Here is a 16,721-nt window from a genome sequence, read left to right on the forward strand (position 1 = left end):
ATCGCTTGCTCTCCCCTGGCCTTCCCAGGGAGATGGATTCCAGCTGATCTGTGATCGCTTGCTCTCCCCTGGCCTTCCCAGGGAGATGGATTCCAGCTGATCTGTGATCGCTTGCTCTCCCTGGCCGATGGATTCCAGCTGATCTGTGATCGCTAGTGCTCTCCCCTGGTCGATGATTCCAGCTGATCTGTGATCGCTTGCTCTCCCCTGGCCGATGGATTCCAGCTGATCTGTGATCGCTTGCTCTCCCCTGGCCGATGGATACCAGCTGATCTGTGATCGCTTGCTCTCCCCTGGCCGATGGATTCCAGCTGATCTGTGATCGCTTGCTCTCCCCTGGCCGATGGATTCCAGCTGATCTGTGATCGCTTGCTCTCCCCTGGCCGATGGATTCCAGCTGATCTGTGATCGCTTGCTCTCCCCTGGCCTTCCCAGGGAGATGGATACCAGCTGATCTGTGATCGCTTGCTCTCCCCTGGCCGATGGATTCCAGCTGATCTGTGATCGCTTGCTCTCCCCAGGGAGATGGATTCCATGACAGAGATCACAGCTGATCTGTGATCGCTTGCTCTCCCCTGGCCTTCCCAGGGAGATGGATTCCAGCTGATCTGTGATCGCTTGCTCTCCCCTGGCCTTCCCAGGGAGATGGATTCCAGCTGATCTGTGATCGCTTGCTCTCCCCTGGCCGATGGATTCCAGCTGATCTGTGATCGCTTGCTCTCCCCTGGCCGATGGATTCCAGCTGATCTGTGATCGCTTGCTCTCCCCTGGCCGATGGATTCCAGCTGATCTGTGATCGCTTGCTCTCCCCTGGCCTTCCCAGGGAGATGGATACCAGCTGATCTGTGATCGCTTGCTCTCCCCTGGCCGATGGATTCCAGCTGATCTGTGATCGCTTGCTCTCCCCTGGCCGATGGATTCCAGCTGATCTGTGATCGCTTGCTCTCCCCTGGCCTTCCCAGGGAGATGGATTCCAGCTGATCTGTGATCGCTTGCTCTCCCCTGGCCGATGGATTCCAGCTGATCTGTGATCGCTTGCTCTCCCCTGGCCGATGGATTCCAGCTGATCTGTGATCGCTTGCTCTCCCCTGGCCGATGGATTCCGGCTGATCTGTGATCGCTTGCTCTCCCCTGGCCTTCCCAGGGAGATGGATTCCAGCTGATCTGTGATCGCTTGCTCTCCCCTGGCCTTCCCAGGGAGATGGATTCCAGCTGATCTGTGATCGCTTGCTCTCCCCTGGCCGATGGATTCCAGCTGATCTGTGATCGCTTGCTCTCCCCTGGCCGATGGATTCCAGCTGATCTGTGATCGCTTGCTCTCCCCTGGCCGATGGATTCCAGCTGATCTGTGATCGCTTGCTCTCCCCTGGCCTTCCCAGGGAGATGGATTCCAGCTGATCTGTGATCGCTTGCTCTCCCCTGGCCTTCCCAGGGAGATGGATTCCAGCTGATCTGTGATCGCTTGCTCTCCCCTGGCCTTCCCAGGGAGATGGATTCCAGCTGATCTGTGATCGCTTGCTCTCCCCTGGCCTTCCCAGGGAGATGGATTCCAGCTGATCTGTGATCGCTTGCTCTCCCCTGGCCGATGGATTCCAGCTGATCTGTGATCGCTTGCTCTCCCCTGGCCGATGGATACCAGCTGATCTGTGATCGCTTGCTCTCCCCTGGCCTTCCCAGGGAGATGGATTCCAGCTGATCTGTGATCGCTTGCTCTCCCCTGGCCTTCCCAGGGAGATGGATTCCAGCTGATCTGTGATCGCTTGCTCTCCCCAGGGAGATGGATTCCATGACAGAGATCACAGCTGATCTGTGATCGCTTGCTCTCCCCTGGCCTTCCCAGGGAGCTGGATTCCATGACAGAGATCACAGCTGATCTGTGATCGCTTGCTCTCCCCTGGCCTTCCCAGGGAGATGGATTCCAGCTGATCTGTGATCGCTTGCTCTCCCCTGGCCTTACTGTCAATGTTTCTTCTTGCTTGTCTTGAATTAAAGGAAGTATTTTTTTAAAGAAGGACTATAGAAATTAAAATGTAATGCGATTCTCTTTTACAACCTTGCAAGTTTATTTCTATATTTTAGTCAGAAAAGCGTTTTTATTTCTGCCTTGATTCAGGATGGGTTTTCACATTTAATTTTTACGCAGAAAATAAAATCATTTTTAGATGTAATGCAATACTGTGTTATACTTCAGACCAAGAAACATTCCACTGTTCATCAAGAGTCGATTCTCCAATACTTCCGTTTGCTCATCAATTCATGCATCTTGGTTGGAAGTAGGAGATGGAAGGGTGGACAGCAGGTAACCCAGACCTCCAGGAGGTTACTACAGGAGGTAACCCAGACCTCCAGGAGGTTACTACAGGAGGTGGACAGCAGGTAACCCAGACCTCCAGGAGGTTCCTACAGGGAGGTGGACAGCAGGTAACCCAGACCTCCAGGAGGTTTACTACAGGAGGTTTACTACAGGAGGTGGACAGCAGGTAACCCAGACCTCCAGTAGGTTACTACAGCAGGTAACCCAGACCTCCAGTAGGTTCCAGGAGGTGGACAGCAGGTAACCCAGACCTCCAGGAGGTTACTACAGGAGGTGGACAGCAGGTAACCCAGACCTCCAGTAGGTTACTACAGGAGGTGGACAGCAGGTAACCCAGACCTCCAGTAGGTTACTACAGCAGGTAACCCAGACCTCCAGTAGGTTCCTACAGGAGGTAACCCAGACCTCCAGTAGGTTACTACAGGAGGTGGACAGCAGGTAACCCAGACCTCCAGGAGGTTACTACAGCAGGTAGACTAGACCCCCAGTAGGTTACTACAGGAGGTAGACTAGACCCCCAGTAGGTTACTACAGGAGGTAGACTAGACCCCCAGTAGGTTACTACAGGAGGTAGACTAGACCCCCAGTAGGTTACTACAGGAGGTAGACTAGACCCCCAGTAGGTTACTACAGGAGGTAGACTAGACCCCCAGTAGGTTACTACAGGAGGTAGACTAGACCCCCAGTAGGTTACTACAGGAGGTAGACTAGACCCCCAGCAGGTAAACTAGACCCCCAGTAGGTTACTACAGCAGGTAAACTAGACCCCCAGTAGGTTACTACAGGAGGTAGACTAGAGCCCCAGTAGGTTACTACAGGAGGTAGACTAGACCCCCAGTAGGTTACTACAGGAGGTAGACTACACCCCCAGTAGGTTACTACAGCAGGTAGACTAGACCCCCAGTAGGTTACTACAGGAGGTGGACTAGACCCCCAGTAGGTTACTACAGGAGGTAAACTAGACCCCCAGTAGGTTACTACAGGAGGTGGACAGCCCCCGAGCGTTGGATCAGTCATTTAAAGATCGCTGGTGTGAGACAAAATATTTCTTGAAATTGATGAATGTTCCTGATGAGGGTTACCTGCTGTCCATTACTACTGGGGGTCTAGACCCCTCCAGTAGGTTACTACAGGAGGTGGACAGCGGTTCGAGCGTTGGGACCTCCTTTAAAGATCGCTGGTGGTCTGAGACAAAATATTTCTTGAAATTGATGAATGTTCCTGATGAGGGTTACCTGCTGTCCATCTACTGGGGGTCTAGTCTACCTCCTGTAGTAACCTACTGGAGGTCTAGGACTTGAAGACTGTCCTTAAAGGGATGTATTAAACACATGAAGACTGGTCCTTAAAGGGATGTATTAAACACATGAAGACTGGTCCTTAAAGGGATGTATTAAACACATGAAGACTGGTCCTTAAAGGGATGTGTAAATGTATTAAACACATGAAGACTGGTCCTTAAAGGGATGTATTAAACACATGAAGACTGGTCCTTAAAGGGATGTGTATTAAACACATGAAGACTGGTCCTTAAAGGGATGTATTAAACACATGCAGACTGGTCCTTAAAGGGATGTGTAAATGTATTAAACACATGAAGACTGGTCCTTAAAGGGATGTAAATGTATTAAACACATGAAGACTGGTCCTTAAAGGGATGTGTAAATGTATTAAACACATGAAAACGTAGATTTTCCAGGTTGTTTTTTTAATAAAAGTAACACAGTCTCACAATAAATAATCATGGCCGGCCACACCCCGGTTCAAATATCATTTCAAACCGCTTTCTGTGCTCGAGTGAGTTTCCTTCACGAGCTAATAAAATACTCCAAACCCCTCCCATTTGGCAGACTAAAGCTGAAAGATTTCAAATAGCATCTGAACCCAGGTCAGACGGCTGCTGTTTCCTTCAGAAAACAAATCCAAACTGATAACTCCCTACTGCGTTGTTAAAAACACAAAATGGCAGCCTATCTCCTATACAGTGCACTACTTTTGGCCAGAGCCTTATGGGGGAGTGGGGGGTCTCTACTCTGTCGTGCAGTTCTTTATCTTCTCCGTCGTGCTGAAGTGGAACAGGAAGACCGCGAAAAGAGGGAAGAGTCTTGTTTTTTCTTTATAAACTATAGATCCAGCCGGTAGGTCGGTGGTTTTCTCTGCTGATGAAGAGGTATCTTCTCCGTCGAGAAAGAGACCGTGCACAGGATTCGTCTGGGAAAGAGGAGCGTGAGAGGGATTTTGGAGGGGAGGGGGGAGCAGGCTGGGCCAATCAAACGCATGAGTCACTTCACCGGGACATTCGGATGAACTCCCTGGTCGGGCCGACCAAAATAGTTAGCGATGCAATTTCTTTCCTTCTCGTCGTTGAGTAAAACTGAAGCACAGTTTACGTTTTTATTTTTTTATTTTTTTTAAACAATATCCAGGAAGAAAAAAGTATTCCGCCGTGTATTTGTACAGTTAAGAACTAATATTTATTTACAGATAAATCTTTGTCCGGCGGTTCGCGTCCTCCCGTCTCTCTCAGCCAGTTAGCTCCACGAGGTGACAGTGGTTCAATGTCGAGGAGTAAGAGTTCATCAAGCGAAGAACCAAAAGAAAGGGATTGGTGGAGAGGGGGGTGATGTTTGGGCTGAAAGGATACCAGGAAGTGACTTGGACGGGGAGGGGAGGGCTGGAAACTGTAGGACATCAACCCCAGTCAAGGCTCAGTTTGGGCTGTGGTTAGAAGGCATCGGAGGGCACCATAAGGAGATGGGAGATGAGGTCAGAGGGCGTTTATTGCCGGGTCTCAGTTGTTAAGGAGTAGTTCTGTCGCCGTCTCCACCTCCCAGGATTTAGAAGACAAGGCAGCGATTACAGCGTTCTGTCAGGAGAGAGAGAGACCACACAGCGTTCTGTCAGGAGAGAGAGAGAGACCACACAGCATTCTGTCAGGAGAGAGAGAGAGAGACCACACAGCGTTCTGTCAGGAGAGAGAGAGAGACCACACAGCATTCTGTCAGGAGAGAGAGAGAGAGACCACACAGCGTTCTGTCAGGAGAGAGAGAGAGACCACACAGCATTCTGTCAGGAGAGAGAGAGACCACACAGCATTCTGTCAGGAGAGAGAGAGAGAGAGAGAGAGAGACCACACAGCGTTCTGTCAGGAGAGAGAGAGAGAGAGACCACACAGCGTTCTGTCAGGAGAGACAGAGAGAGAGAGAGAGAGAGACATCACACAGCATTCTGTTAGGAGACAGAGAGAGAGAGAGAGAGAGAGACACCACACAGCATTCTGTTAGGAGAGAGAGAGAGAGAGAGACCACACAGCGTTCTGTCAGGAGAGAGACAGAGACCACACAGCATTCTGTCAGGAGAAGAGAGAGAGAGACCACACAGCATTCTGTCAGGAGAGAGAGAGAGAGAGAGAGAGACCACACAGCGTTCTGTCAGGAGAGAGAGAGAGAGAGACCACACAGCATTCTGTCAGGAGAGAGAGAGAGAGAGAGAGAGAGAGAGAGAGAGACATCACACAGCATTCTGTCAGGAGAGAGAGAGAGAGACCACACAGCATTATGTCAGGAGAGAGAGAGACATCACACAGCATTATGTCAGGAGAGAGAGAGAGAGACACCACACAGCATTCTGTCAGAAGAGAGAGAGAGACACCACACAGCATTATGTCAGGAGAGAGAGAGACATCACACAGCATTATGTCAGGAGAGAGAGAGAGAGAGACACCACACAGCATTCTGTCAGAAGAGAGAGAGAGACACCACACAGCATTCTGTCAGGAGAGAGAGAGAGACACCACACAGCATTCTGTCAGGAGAGAGAGAGAGACATCACACAGCATTCTGTCAGGAGAGAGAGAGAGAGAGACATCACACAGCATTCTGTCAGGAGAGAGAGAGAGACACCACACAGCATTATGTCAGGAGAGAGAGAGAGACATCACACAGCATTCTGTCAGGAGAGAGAGAGACACACACAGCATTATGTCAGGAGAGAGAGAGAGACACCACACAGCATTATGTCAGGAGAGAGAGAGAGACATCACACAGCATTCTGTCAGGAGAGAGAGAGAGACACCACACAGCATTATGTCAGGAGAGAGAGAGAGACATCACACAGCATTCTGTCAGGAGAGAGAGAGAGAGAGAGACATCACACAGCATTCTGTCAGGAGAGAGAGAGAGACATCATACAGCATTCTGACAGGAGAGAGAGAGAGAGAGAGACACCACACAGCATTCTGTCAGGAGAGAGAGAGAGACACCACACAGCATTATGTCAGGAGAGAGAGAGAGACACCACACAGCATTATGTCAGGAGAGAGAGAGAGACAGCATTCTGTCAGAGAGAGAGACAGAGAGAGAGAGACACCACACAGCATTCTGTCAGGAGAGAGAGAGAGACACCACACAGCATTATGTCAGGAGAGAGAGAGAGACACCACACAGCATTCTGTCAGAAGAGAGAGAGACACCACACAGCATTCTGTCAGGAGAGAGAGAGAGATACCACACAGCATTCTGTCAGGAGAGAGAGAGAGAGAGAGAGAGAGAGAGAGAGATAAAGAGATAAAGAGAGAGAGATAAAGAGAGAGAGACAGAGAGAGAGAGACAGAGAGAGAGAGACACCACACAGCATTCTGTCAGAAGAGAGAGAGACACCACACAGCATTCTGTCAGAAGAGAGAGAGACACCACACAGCATTCTGTCAGGAGAGAGAGAGAGAGAGACCAGAGGCAGAGAGTTCTGTCAGGAGAGAGAGAGAGAGACATCACACAGCATTATGTCAGGAGAGAGAGAGAGACACCACACAGCATTCTGTCAGGAGAGAGAGAGAGACATCACACAGCATTATGTCAGGAGGGAGAGAGAGAGAGAGAGAGAGAGAGAGAGAACCCATAAAGAGAGAAGATAAAGAGAGGAGACAGAGAGGAGAGACCGAGAGAGAGAGACAGAGAGAGAGAGAGACCGAGAGAAGACATCACACAGCATTCTGTCAGGAGAGAGAGAGGAGAGAGAGAGAGACAGAGAGAGAGAGAGAGAGAGAGAGAGAGAGAGAGAGACAGAGAGAGAGAGACAGAGAGAGAGAGACACCACACAGCATTCTGTCAGAAGAGAGAGAGACACCACACAGCATTCTGTCAGAGAGAGAGAGACACCACATTTCTGTCAGAACAGAGAGAGAGAGAGAGAGAGAGAGAGAGACAGCACACAGCATTCTGTCAGGAGAGAGAGAGAGAGAGAGACAGCACACAGCATTCTGTCAGGAGAGAGAGAGAGACATCACAGAAGCATTATGTCAGGAGAGAGAGAGAGAAACCCATTTACAGAACAGATTATGGAGAGAGAGAGAGAGAGAGAGATAAAGAGATAAAGAGAGAAACCCATTTACAGAGACAGAGAGAGAGAGGAGAGAGAGAAACCCGAGAGAGAGACAGAGAGAGAGAGACCGAGAGACAGAGACATCACACAGCATTCTGTCAGGAGAGAGAGAGAGAGAGAGAGAGAGAGAGAGAGAGAAACCCATTTACAGAACAGAGAGAGAGAGAGAGAGAGAGAGAGAGAGAGAGAGAGAGAGAGACAGAGACAGAGACAGGACAGAACAGAGACAGAGACAGAGACAGAGACAGAGAGAGAAACACAGCTGCCTATTTACAGGCAGTGAGTTTGTCTATCTTCCGGATTCTGGTCCGGGAACAGGGGCTCCACCGGAGGCCCCAAACCTGGCTGTCTGCGTAAACATTTGGGTTCTGATACTGGGAGAGGAGAAACCCATTTACAGAATGAGGAGAGGAGGAGAAACCCATTTACAGAACGAGGAGAAACCCATTTACAGAACGAGGAGGAGCAGAAACCCATTTACAGAACGACGTGGAGGAGGAGAGGAGGAGAAACCCATTTACAGAACGACGTGGAGGAGGAGGAGAGGAGGAGAAACCCATTTACAGAACCACGTGGAGGAGGAGAAACCCATTTACAGAACGAGGAGGAGGAGAAACCCATTTACAGAACGAGGGAGGAGGAGAAACCCATTTACAGAACGACGTGGAGGAGGAGAAACCCATTTACAGAACGAGGAGGAGGAGGGAGGAGAAACCCATTTACAGAACGACGTGGAGGAGGAGGAGAAACCCATTTACAGAACGGTGGAGGAGGAGGAGAAACCCATTTACAGAACGACGTGGAGGAGGAGGAGAAACCCATTTACAGAACGAGGAGGAGGAGGGAGGAGAAACCCATTTACAGAACAAGGAGGAGAGGAGGAGAAACCCATTTACAGAACGAGGAGGAGAGGAGGAGAAACCCATTTACAGAACGACGTGGAGGAGGAGAAACCCATTTACAGAACGACGTGGAGGAGGAGAAACCCATTTACAGAACGACGTGGAGGAGGAGGAGGAGAAACCCATTTACAGAACGACGTGGAGGAGGAGAGGAGGAGAAACCCATTTACAGAACGACGTGGAGGAGGAGAGGAGGAGGAGAAACCCATTTACAGAACGATGTGGAGGAGGAGGAGGAGGAGGAGAAAACCCATTTACAGAACGACGAGGAGGAGGAGAGGAGGAGGAGAAACCCATTTACAGAACGACGAGGAGGAGGAGAGGAGGAGAAACCCATTTACAGAACGACGAGAAGGAGAAACCCATTTACAGAACAACGTGGAGGAGGAGGAGGAGAAACCCATTTACAGAACGACGTGGAGGAGGAGAGGAGGAGGAAGAAACCCATTTACAGAACGACGTGGAGGAGGAGAAACCCATTTACAGAACGACGAGGAGGAGGAGAGGAGGAGAAACCCATTTACAGAACGACGAGAAGGAGAAACCCATTTACAGAACAACGGGAGGAGGAGAAACCCATTTACAGAACGACGTGGAGGAGGAGGAGAAAAACCCATTTACAGAACGACGTGGAGGAGGAACGGAGGAGAAACCCATTTACAGAACGACGAGGAGGAGGAGGAGAAACCCATTTACAGAACGACGTGGAGGAGGAGGAGAAACCCATTTACAGAACGACGTGGAGGAGGAGGAGAAACCCATTTACAGAACGACGTGGAGGAGGAGGAGGAGGAGGAGAAACCCATTTACAGAACGACGTGGAGGAGGAGAAACCCATTTACAGAACGACGTGGAGGAGGAGGAGAAACCCATTTACAGAACGACGTGGAGGAGGAGAAACCCATTTACAGAACGACTTGGAGGAGGAGGAGAAACCCATTTACAGAACGACGTGGAGGAGGAGAAACCAGATTCACACCGGTACCTGGTTGGAGAGGAGGAACACAGACAGACAGATTCACACCGGTACCTGGTTGGAGAGGAGGAACACAGACAGACAGATTCACACCGGTACCTGGTTGGAGAGGAGGAACACAGACAGACAGATTCACACCGGTACCTGGTTGGAGAGGAGGAACACAGACAGATTCACACCGGTACCTGGTTGGAGAGGAGGAACACAGACAGATTCACACCGGTACCTGATTGGAGAGGAGGAACACAGACAGATCCACACCGGTACCTGATTGGAGAGGAGGAACACAGACAGATTCACACCGGTACCTGATTGGAGAGGAGGAACACAGACAGATTCACACCGGTACCTGATTGGAGAGGAGGAACACAGACAGATTCACACCGGTACCTGATTGGAGAGGAGGAACACAGACAGATTCACACCGGTACCTGATTGGAGAGGAGGAACACAGACAGACAGATTCACACCGGTACCTGGTTGGAGAGGAGGAACACAGACAGACAGATTCACACCGGTACCTGGTTGGAGAGGAGGAACACAGACAGACAGATTCACACCGGTACCTGGTTGGAGAGGAGGAACACAGACAGACAGATTCACACCGGTACCTGATTGGAGAGGAGGAACACAGACAGATTCACACCGGTACCTGATTGGAGAGGAGGAACACAGACAGATTCACACCGGTACCTGGTTGGAGAGGAGGAACACAGACAGATTCACACCGGTACCTGATTGGAGAGGAGGAACACAGACAGATTCACACCGGTACCTGATTGGAGAGGAGGAACACAGACAGATTCACACCGGTACCTGATTGGAGAGGAGGAACACAGACAGATTCACACCGGTACCTGATTGGCCACTACTGCATCCTGGGGGTCGTCTGGTTCAGCTGCAGCCAGAAGAGCCTGGAGGGACAACAGTACTGTCCTCAGAGTCATCGCTGCTGCCCTGGGAGACAGGAAGGGGAGGGGTTAGAGAGAAAGGAGGTGCTGCCCTGGGAGACAGAGAGAGGAGGGGTTAGAGAGAGGAGGGGTTAGAGAGAGGAGGTGCTGCCCTGGGAGACAGGAAGAGGAGGGGTTAGAGAGAGGAGGGGTTAGAGAGAGGAGGTGCTGCCCTGGGAGACAGGAATAGGAGGGGTTAGAGAGAGGAGAGGTTAGAGAGAGGAGGCTCTGCCCTGGGAGACAGGAATAGGAGGGGTTAGAGAGAGGAGGGGTTAGAGAGAGGAGGCTCTGCCCTGGGAGACAGGAAGAGGAGGGGTTAGAGAGAGGAGGTGCTGCCCTGGGAGACAGGAAGAGGAGGGGTTAGAGAGAGGAGAGGTTAGAGAGAGGAGGCTCTGCCCTGGGATACAGGAATAGGAGGGGTTAGAGAGAGGAGAGGTTAGAGAGAGGAGGCTCTGCCCTGGGAGACAGGAAGAGGAGGGGTTAGAGAGAGGAGGTTCTGCCCTGGGAGACAGGAAGAGGAGGGGTTAGAGAGAGGAGGTGCTGCCCTGGGAGACAGGAAGAGGAGGGGTTAGAGAGAGGAGGGGTTAGAGAGAGGAGGCTCTGCCCTGGGAGACAGGAAGAGGAGGGGTTAGAGAGAGGAGGGGTTAGAGAGAGGAGGTTCTGCCCTGGGAGACAGGAAGAGGAGGGGTTAGAGAGAGCAGGTGCTGCCCTGGGAGACAGGAAGAGGAGGGGTTAGAGAGAGGAGGTGCTGCCCTCGGGACGGCGGTAGGGAGAGAGGAGGGGTTATAGGGAGGAGGAGTTGTAGGGAGAGAGGAGGAGTTGTAGGGAGAGAGGAGGGGTTATAGAGAGGAGGAGTTGTAGGGAGAGAGGGGTTATAGAGAGGAGGAGTTGTAGGGAGAGAGGAGTTGTAGGGAGAGAGGAGGAGTTATAGGGAGAGGGGAGGGGTTATAGGGGAGGTAGGAGTTGGGGGGTTATAGGGAGAGGAGGGGTTATAGGGAGAGAGGAGGGGTTATAGGGAGAGGGAGGGGGTTATAGGGAGAGACAGAGGGTTATAGGGAGAGGGGAGGGGTTATAGGGAGAGGGGAGGGGTTATAGGGAGAGGGGAGGGGTTATAGGGAGAGGGGAGGGGTTATAGGGAGAGAGGAGGGGTTATAGGGAGAGGGGAGGGGCGTAACTATGTGTGACTCACCACTGGTCTTTGAGGATGTCCAGACAGATGGCTCCTGTTACTGAGCTGATGTTGGGGTGCCAGATCTTAGTGATGAACCTCACCTGGAGAGAGAGAGGGGTGTTAAACACCAGATAGTAGTGTACCATCATAGTGACTCTTAAAGGGACGTGTTTCTTATCTAGGGATGTGTTTCTTACCTTGGGAGGGTTATTAAAGGGATGTGTTTCTTATCTAGGGAGGGTTATTAAAGGGATGTGTTTCTTATCTAGGGAGGATTAAAGGGATGTGTTTCTTATCTAGGGAGGGTTATTAAAGGGATGTGTTTCTTATCTAGGGAGGATTATTAAAGGGGTGTGTTTCTTATCTAGGGAGGGTTATTAAAGGGATGTGTTTCTTATCTAGGGAGGATTATTAAAGGGGTGTGTTTCTTATCTAGGGAGGATTATTAAAGGGGTGTGTTTCTTACCTTGGGAGGGTTATTAAAGGGATGTGTTTCTTATCTAGGGAGGATTATTAAAGGGATGTGTTTCTTATCTAGGGAGGGTTATTAAAGGGATGTGTTTCTTATCTAGGGAGGATTATTAAAGGGGTGTGTTTCTTACCTTGGGAGGGTTAAAGGGATACGTTTCTGGGATTTTGATTTCCAGTTGAAATCTGCCACCTTAGAAAGGAGAAAAAACAGTGCATATATGAGTGAGGTGTGTGTGTGTGTGTGAGCAGGTGTGTGTGTGAGTGAGCAGGTGTGTGTGTGAGTGAGCAGGTGTGTGTGTGTGAGTGAGCAGATGTGTGTGTGTGTGTGTGTGTGTGAGTGAGCAGGTGTGTGTGTGTGTGTGTGAGTGAGCAGGTGTGTGTGTGTGTGTGTGTGAGTGAGCAGGTGTGTGTGTGTGAGTGAGCAGAGTGTGTGTGTGTGTGTGTGTGTGTGTGTGTGTGTGTGTGTGTGTGTGTGTGTGTGTGTGTGTGTGTGTGTGTGTGTGTGTGTGTGTGTGTGTGTGTGTGAGACCAGGTGTGTGTGAGACCGTGTGTGTGTGAGACCAGGTGTGTGTGTCACCTTCGTACGGCGTGTCTGGTGGTCCTGCGATCTCTCCTCGCAGCTCTGTGAAGTTCTCATCTACCAGATCCACCTTGATCTGGTTTTTACTCGTCTGTCAGAGAAAGAGAGGGAGGGGGAGAGAGGGAGGGAGAGAGGGGTGAGGAGAGAGGGAGGGGGAGAGAGGGATGGAGAGAGAGAGAGGGAGAGGGATGAGGAGAGAGGGAGGGGGAGAGAGGGATGGAGAGAGGGATGAGGAGAGAGGGAGGGGGAGAGAGGGATGGAGAGAGAGAGAGGGAGAGGGATGAGGAGAGAGGGAGGGGGAGAGAGGGATGGAGAGAGGGATGAGGAGAGAGGGAGGAGGGGGAGAGGGATGAGGAGAGAGGGAGGAGGGAGAGATGAGGGGAGAGGGATGAGGAGAGAGGGATGAGGAGAGAGAGAGAGGGAGAGAGATGAGAGGAGGGAGGGAGAGGGATGAAGAGGGGAGAGAGGAGGGGAGGGGTGGAGAGGAGAGAGAGAAGGAGAGAGGAGGGGAGGGATAGAGGGAGAGGGATGAGGAGAGAGGGATGAGGAGAGAGGGAGGGGGAGAGGGATGAAGAGGGGAGAGAGGAGGGGAGGGATGAAGAGGGGAGAGAGGGGTGGAAAGAGGAGGGGAGGGATAGAGGGAGAGGGATGAAGAGGGGAGAGAGGGTGGAGAGAGGAGGGGAGGGGAGAGGGATGAAGAGGGATGAAGAGAGATTGTGGTTCCGTAGGACCCTTCTCCATTGACAGTCCGTCCATCAGACCCCATCAACACAGTTATAGCAGTAGCCCACTGTCTGCCCCAATACTTCCCTTGTTCTTATTGCAACAGGACATGGGAGATCCACAGTTTCATTTAGCAAGCTAAACAACTAAACAGCTAAACAGCTAAACAACTAAACAGCTAAACAGCTAAACAACTAAACAACTAAACAGCTAAACAGCTAAACAGCTAAACAGCTAAACAACTAAACAGCTAAACAGCTAAACAAATAAACAGCTAAACAGCTAAACAGCTAAACAGCTAAACAGCTAAACAACTAAACAGCTAAACAGCTAAACAACTAAACAGCTAAACAGCTAAACAGCTAAACAGCTAAACAGTCTCTCATGACGTGCTATATTAAAAGAACTGACAACAGTCTAGCTATCTGGCTACAGGGTCCAAAACGTCCTAAATAAATAATGTCTTCATAGCAAAGACACTGGCTTATTACATAGTGAGAAGGGGTGCACCAAGGCAGCTGTCAAACTAGCAGGCTAGCTAACAAGCTAGCTACCCTGTATTAGCTACCCTGTATGAGCTAACCTGTATGAGCTAACCTGTATGAGCTACCCTGTATTAGCTAACCTGTATTAGCTAACCTGTATTAGCTACCCCGTATTAGCTACCCGTATTAGCTACCCCGTTTAGCTACCCCGTTTTAGCTACCCCGTTTTAGCTAACCTGTATTAGCTAACCTGTATTAGCTACCCTGTATTAGCTAACCTGTATTAGCTACCCTGTATTAGCTACCCTGTATTAGCTAATCTGTATTAGCTACCCTGTATTAGCTACCCTGAATTAGCTACCCTGTATTAGCTAACCTGTATTTGCTACCCTGTATTAGCTACCCTGTATTAGCTACCCTGTATTAGCTACCCTGTATTAGCTACCCTGTATTAGCTACCCTGTATTAGCTAATCTGTATTAGCTACCCTGTATTAGCTACCCTGTATTAGCTAACCTGTATTTGCTACCCTGTATTAGCTACCCTGTATTAGCTACCCTGTATTAGCTAACCTGTATTAGCTAACCTGTATGAGCTACCCTGTATGAGCTACCCTGTATGAGCTACCCTGAATTAGCTACCCTGTATTAGCTAACCTGTATTTGCTACCCTGTATTAGCTACCCTGTATTAGCTACCCTGTGTTAGCTACCCTGTATTAGCTACCCTGTATTAGCTAACCTGTATTAGCTACCCTGTATTAGCTACCCTGTATTAGCTACCCTGTATTAGCTAACCTGTATTAGCTAACCTGAATTAGCTAACCTGAATTAGCTAACCTGAATTAGCTACCCTGTATTAGCTACCCTGTATTAGCTACCCTGTATTAGCTACCCTGTATTAGCTACCCTGTTTTAGCTAACCCGTATTAGCTAACCTGTATTAGCTACCCTGTATTAGCTACCCTGTTTTAGCTACCCTGTATTAGCTAACCTGTATTAGCTACCCTGTTTTAGCTACCCTGTTTTAGCTACCCTGTATTAGCTAACCCGTATTAGCTACCCTGTATTAGCTAACCTGTATTAGCTACCCTGTTTTAGCTAACCTGTATTAGCTAACCTGTATTAGCTACCCTGTATTAGCTAACCCGTATTAGCTAACCTGTATTAGCTACCCTGTATTAGCTAACCCGTATTAGCTAACCTGTATTAGCTACCCTGTTTTAGCTAACCTGTATTAGCTAACCTGTATTAGCTACCCTGTATTAGCTAACCTGTATTAGCTAACCTGTATTAGCTACCCTGTATTAGCTACCCTGTATTAGCTACCCTGTATTAGCTAACCTGTATTAGCTAACCTGTATTAGCTACCCTGTATTAGCTACCCTGTATTAGCTACCCTGTATTAGCTAACCTGTATTAGCTAACCTGTATTAGCTACCCTGTATTAGCTACCCTGTATGAGCTACCCTGTATTAGCTACCTAGCAACACAAGTTTCTCCCTTCAGCTAGTTAGCTAATGTCAGCTACAAAAACGTCAACACAGGGAGGGGGGAAAAAACAAACTATTTTTTTTAGCATTTTGACAACTATTTGGGCTGACACTCGACATTTTGGCGTTAGGGGATTTTTTTTTGTTGTTGTTTGTTTGTTTGTATGGGGGTTTTTTGTCTTGTTATCTGTCCCAGGCCTGTCCCCTTTGGGCTAACATCCGCGATATTTCCTGATTTGTGTCGCCGACATCCTTTCACTTCGCCGCGGGCACGTTGTCGCACAATCACCGATAAAGTTCCCCTCGATGGGGCCTCCGCTTGTTTTCCGCTGCATCAGAAACGCAGATTGGATACCTCGCAAGCTGACATGTTCCTCATGACATAAACAACTACAGTTTTAATTTAAACTGGTTTTTAAAAAAAAAACTTTTTTTTGTCATAAGTAACCGTAAATAGTCATCAAACCTCTTCGCTTTTCAGGACTTCTTTGAACTCCCGTTTGATCCTCTGGACCGCTATATTCGCCATGGCTCTGCCGTCGCCCTCCGTCCGGTAGCGGGATTGTTACACCTGGTCGGGCCTCGGGTCCACTCCCGTTGCTGTGTGGATATCTTCTGTTACACTCTCCAGTCCTCCTCTCTCTCTACCTCTATATCTCTACCTCTCTCCCTTTCTGTCTACCTCTCTATCGTTCTATCTACCCCTCTCTCTCTCTCTCTCTCTATATATATATATATATATATCTACCCCTCTCTCTCTATCTACCCCTCTCTCTCTCTCTATCTACCTCTCTCTCTCTCTATCTACCTCTCTCCCTTTCTCTCTACCTCTCTCTCCCTTTCTCTCTACCTCTCTCCCTTTCTCTCTACCCCTCTCTCTCTATCTACCCCTCTCTCTCTATCTACCCCTCTCTCTCTCTCTCTCTCTACCTCTCTCTTTCTCTCTCTCTCTATCTACCCCTCTCTCTACCTCTCTCTCCCTTTCTCTCTGTCTCTCTCTCTATCTACCCCTCTCTCTACCTCTCTCTCTTTCTCTCTACCTCTCTCTCTTTCTCTCTACCTCTCTCCCTTTCTCTCTACCTCTCTCCCTTTCTCTCTACCTCTCTCTCTCTATCTACCCCTCTCTCTCTATCTACCCCTCTCTCTCTCTCTACCTCTCTCTTTCTCTCTCTCTCTATCTACCCCTCTCTCTACCTCTCTCTCCCTTTCTCTCTGTCTCTCTCTCTCTATCTACCCCTCTCTCTACCTCTCTCTCTTTTCTCTCTACCTCTCTCCCTTT

General features: G+C 49.7%; 1 protein-coding gene across 2 annotated transcripts; it reads right to left on the reverse strand.

Annotated features, from left to right (window-relative positions):
• Nucleotides 1–4,003: 4,003 nt before the first annotated feature.
• Nucleotides 4,004–16,155, reverse strand: LOC124021898 (ubiquitin-conjugating enzyme E2 K-like). 2 transcript variants are annotated; one of them, XM_046337032.1, is made up of 6 exons: nt 15,909–16,155; nt 12,741–12,834; nt 12,295–12,353; nt 11,711–11,793; nt 10,429–10,528; nt 4,004–5,180 (listed from the first exon to the last, which is right to left on the reverse strand). In XM_046337032.1, exons 1-6 carry the CDS (start codon nt 15,969–15,971, stop codon nt 5,106–5,108), a joined length of 474 nt encoding a protein of 157 aa, XP_046192988.1. In that variant the 5' UTR covers nt 15,972–16,155; the 3' UTR covers nt 4,004–5,105. The 2 variants fall into 2 exon arrangements, with proteins under 2 accessions (XP_046192988.1, XP_046192987.1); XM_046337031.1 differs by lacking the exon at nt 4,004–5,180 and adding an exon at nt 10,189–10,387.
• Nucleotides 16,156–16,721: the final 566 nt, after the last annotated feature.

The sequence above is a fragment of the Oncorhynchus gorbuscha genome, unplaced genomic scaffold (genome assembly GCF_021184085.1).
Source record: "Oncorhynchus gorbuscha isolate QuinsamMale2020 ecotype Even-year unplaced genomic scaffold, OgorEven_v1.0 Un_scaffold_1245, whole genome shotgun sequence".
NCBI classification, from domain to species: Eukaryota; Metazoa; Chordata; class Actinopteri; order Salmoniformes; family Salmonidae; genus Oncorhynchus; species Oncorhynchus gorbuscha.

Coding starts and splice junctions, on each gene's coding strand:
- LOC124021898 (XM_046337032.1), bottom strand. CDS start 15,971: ATGGCGAATATAGCGGTCCAGAGGATCAAACGGGAGTTCAAAGAAGTC. Junction 11,794..12,294: donor ATCCCTTTAACCCTCCCAAG/GTAAGAAACACA, acceptor CTCTCTCTCCAG/GTGAGGTTCATCACTAAGAT. Junction 10,529..11,710: donor GACATCCTCAAAGACCAGTG/GTGAGTCACACA, acceptor CCTGTCTCCCAG/GGCAGCAGCGATGACTCTGA.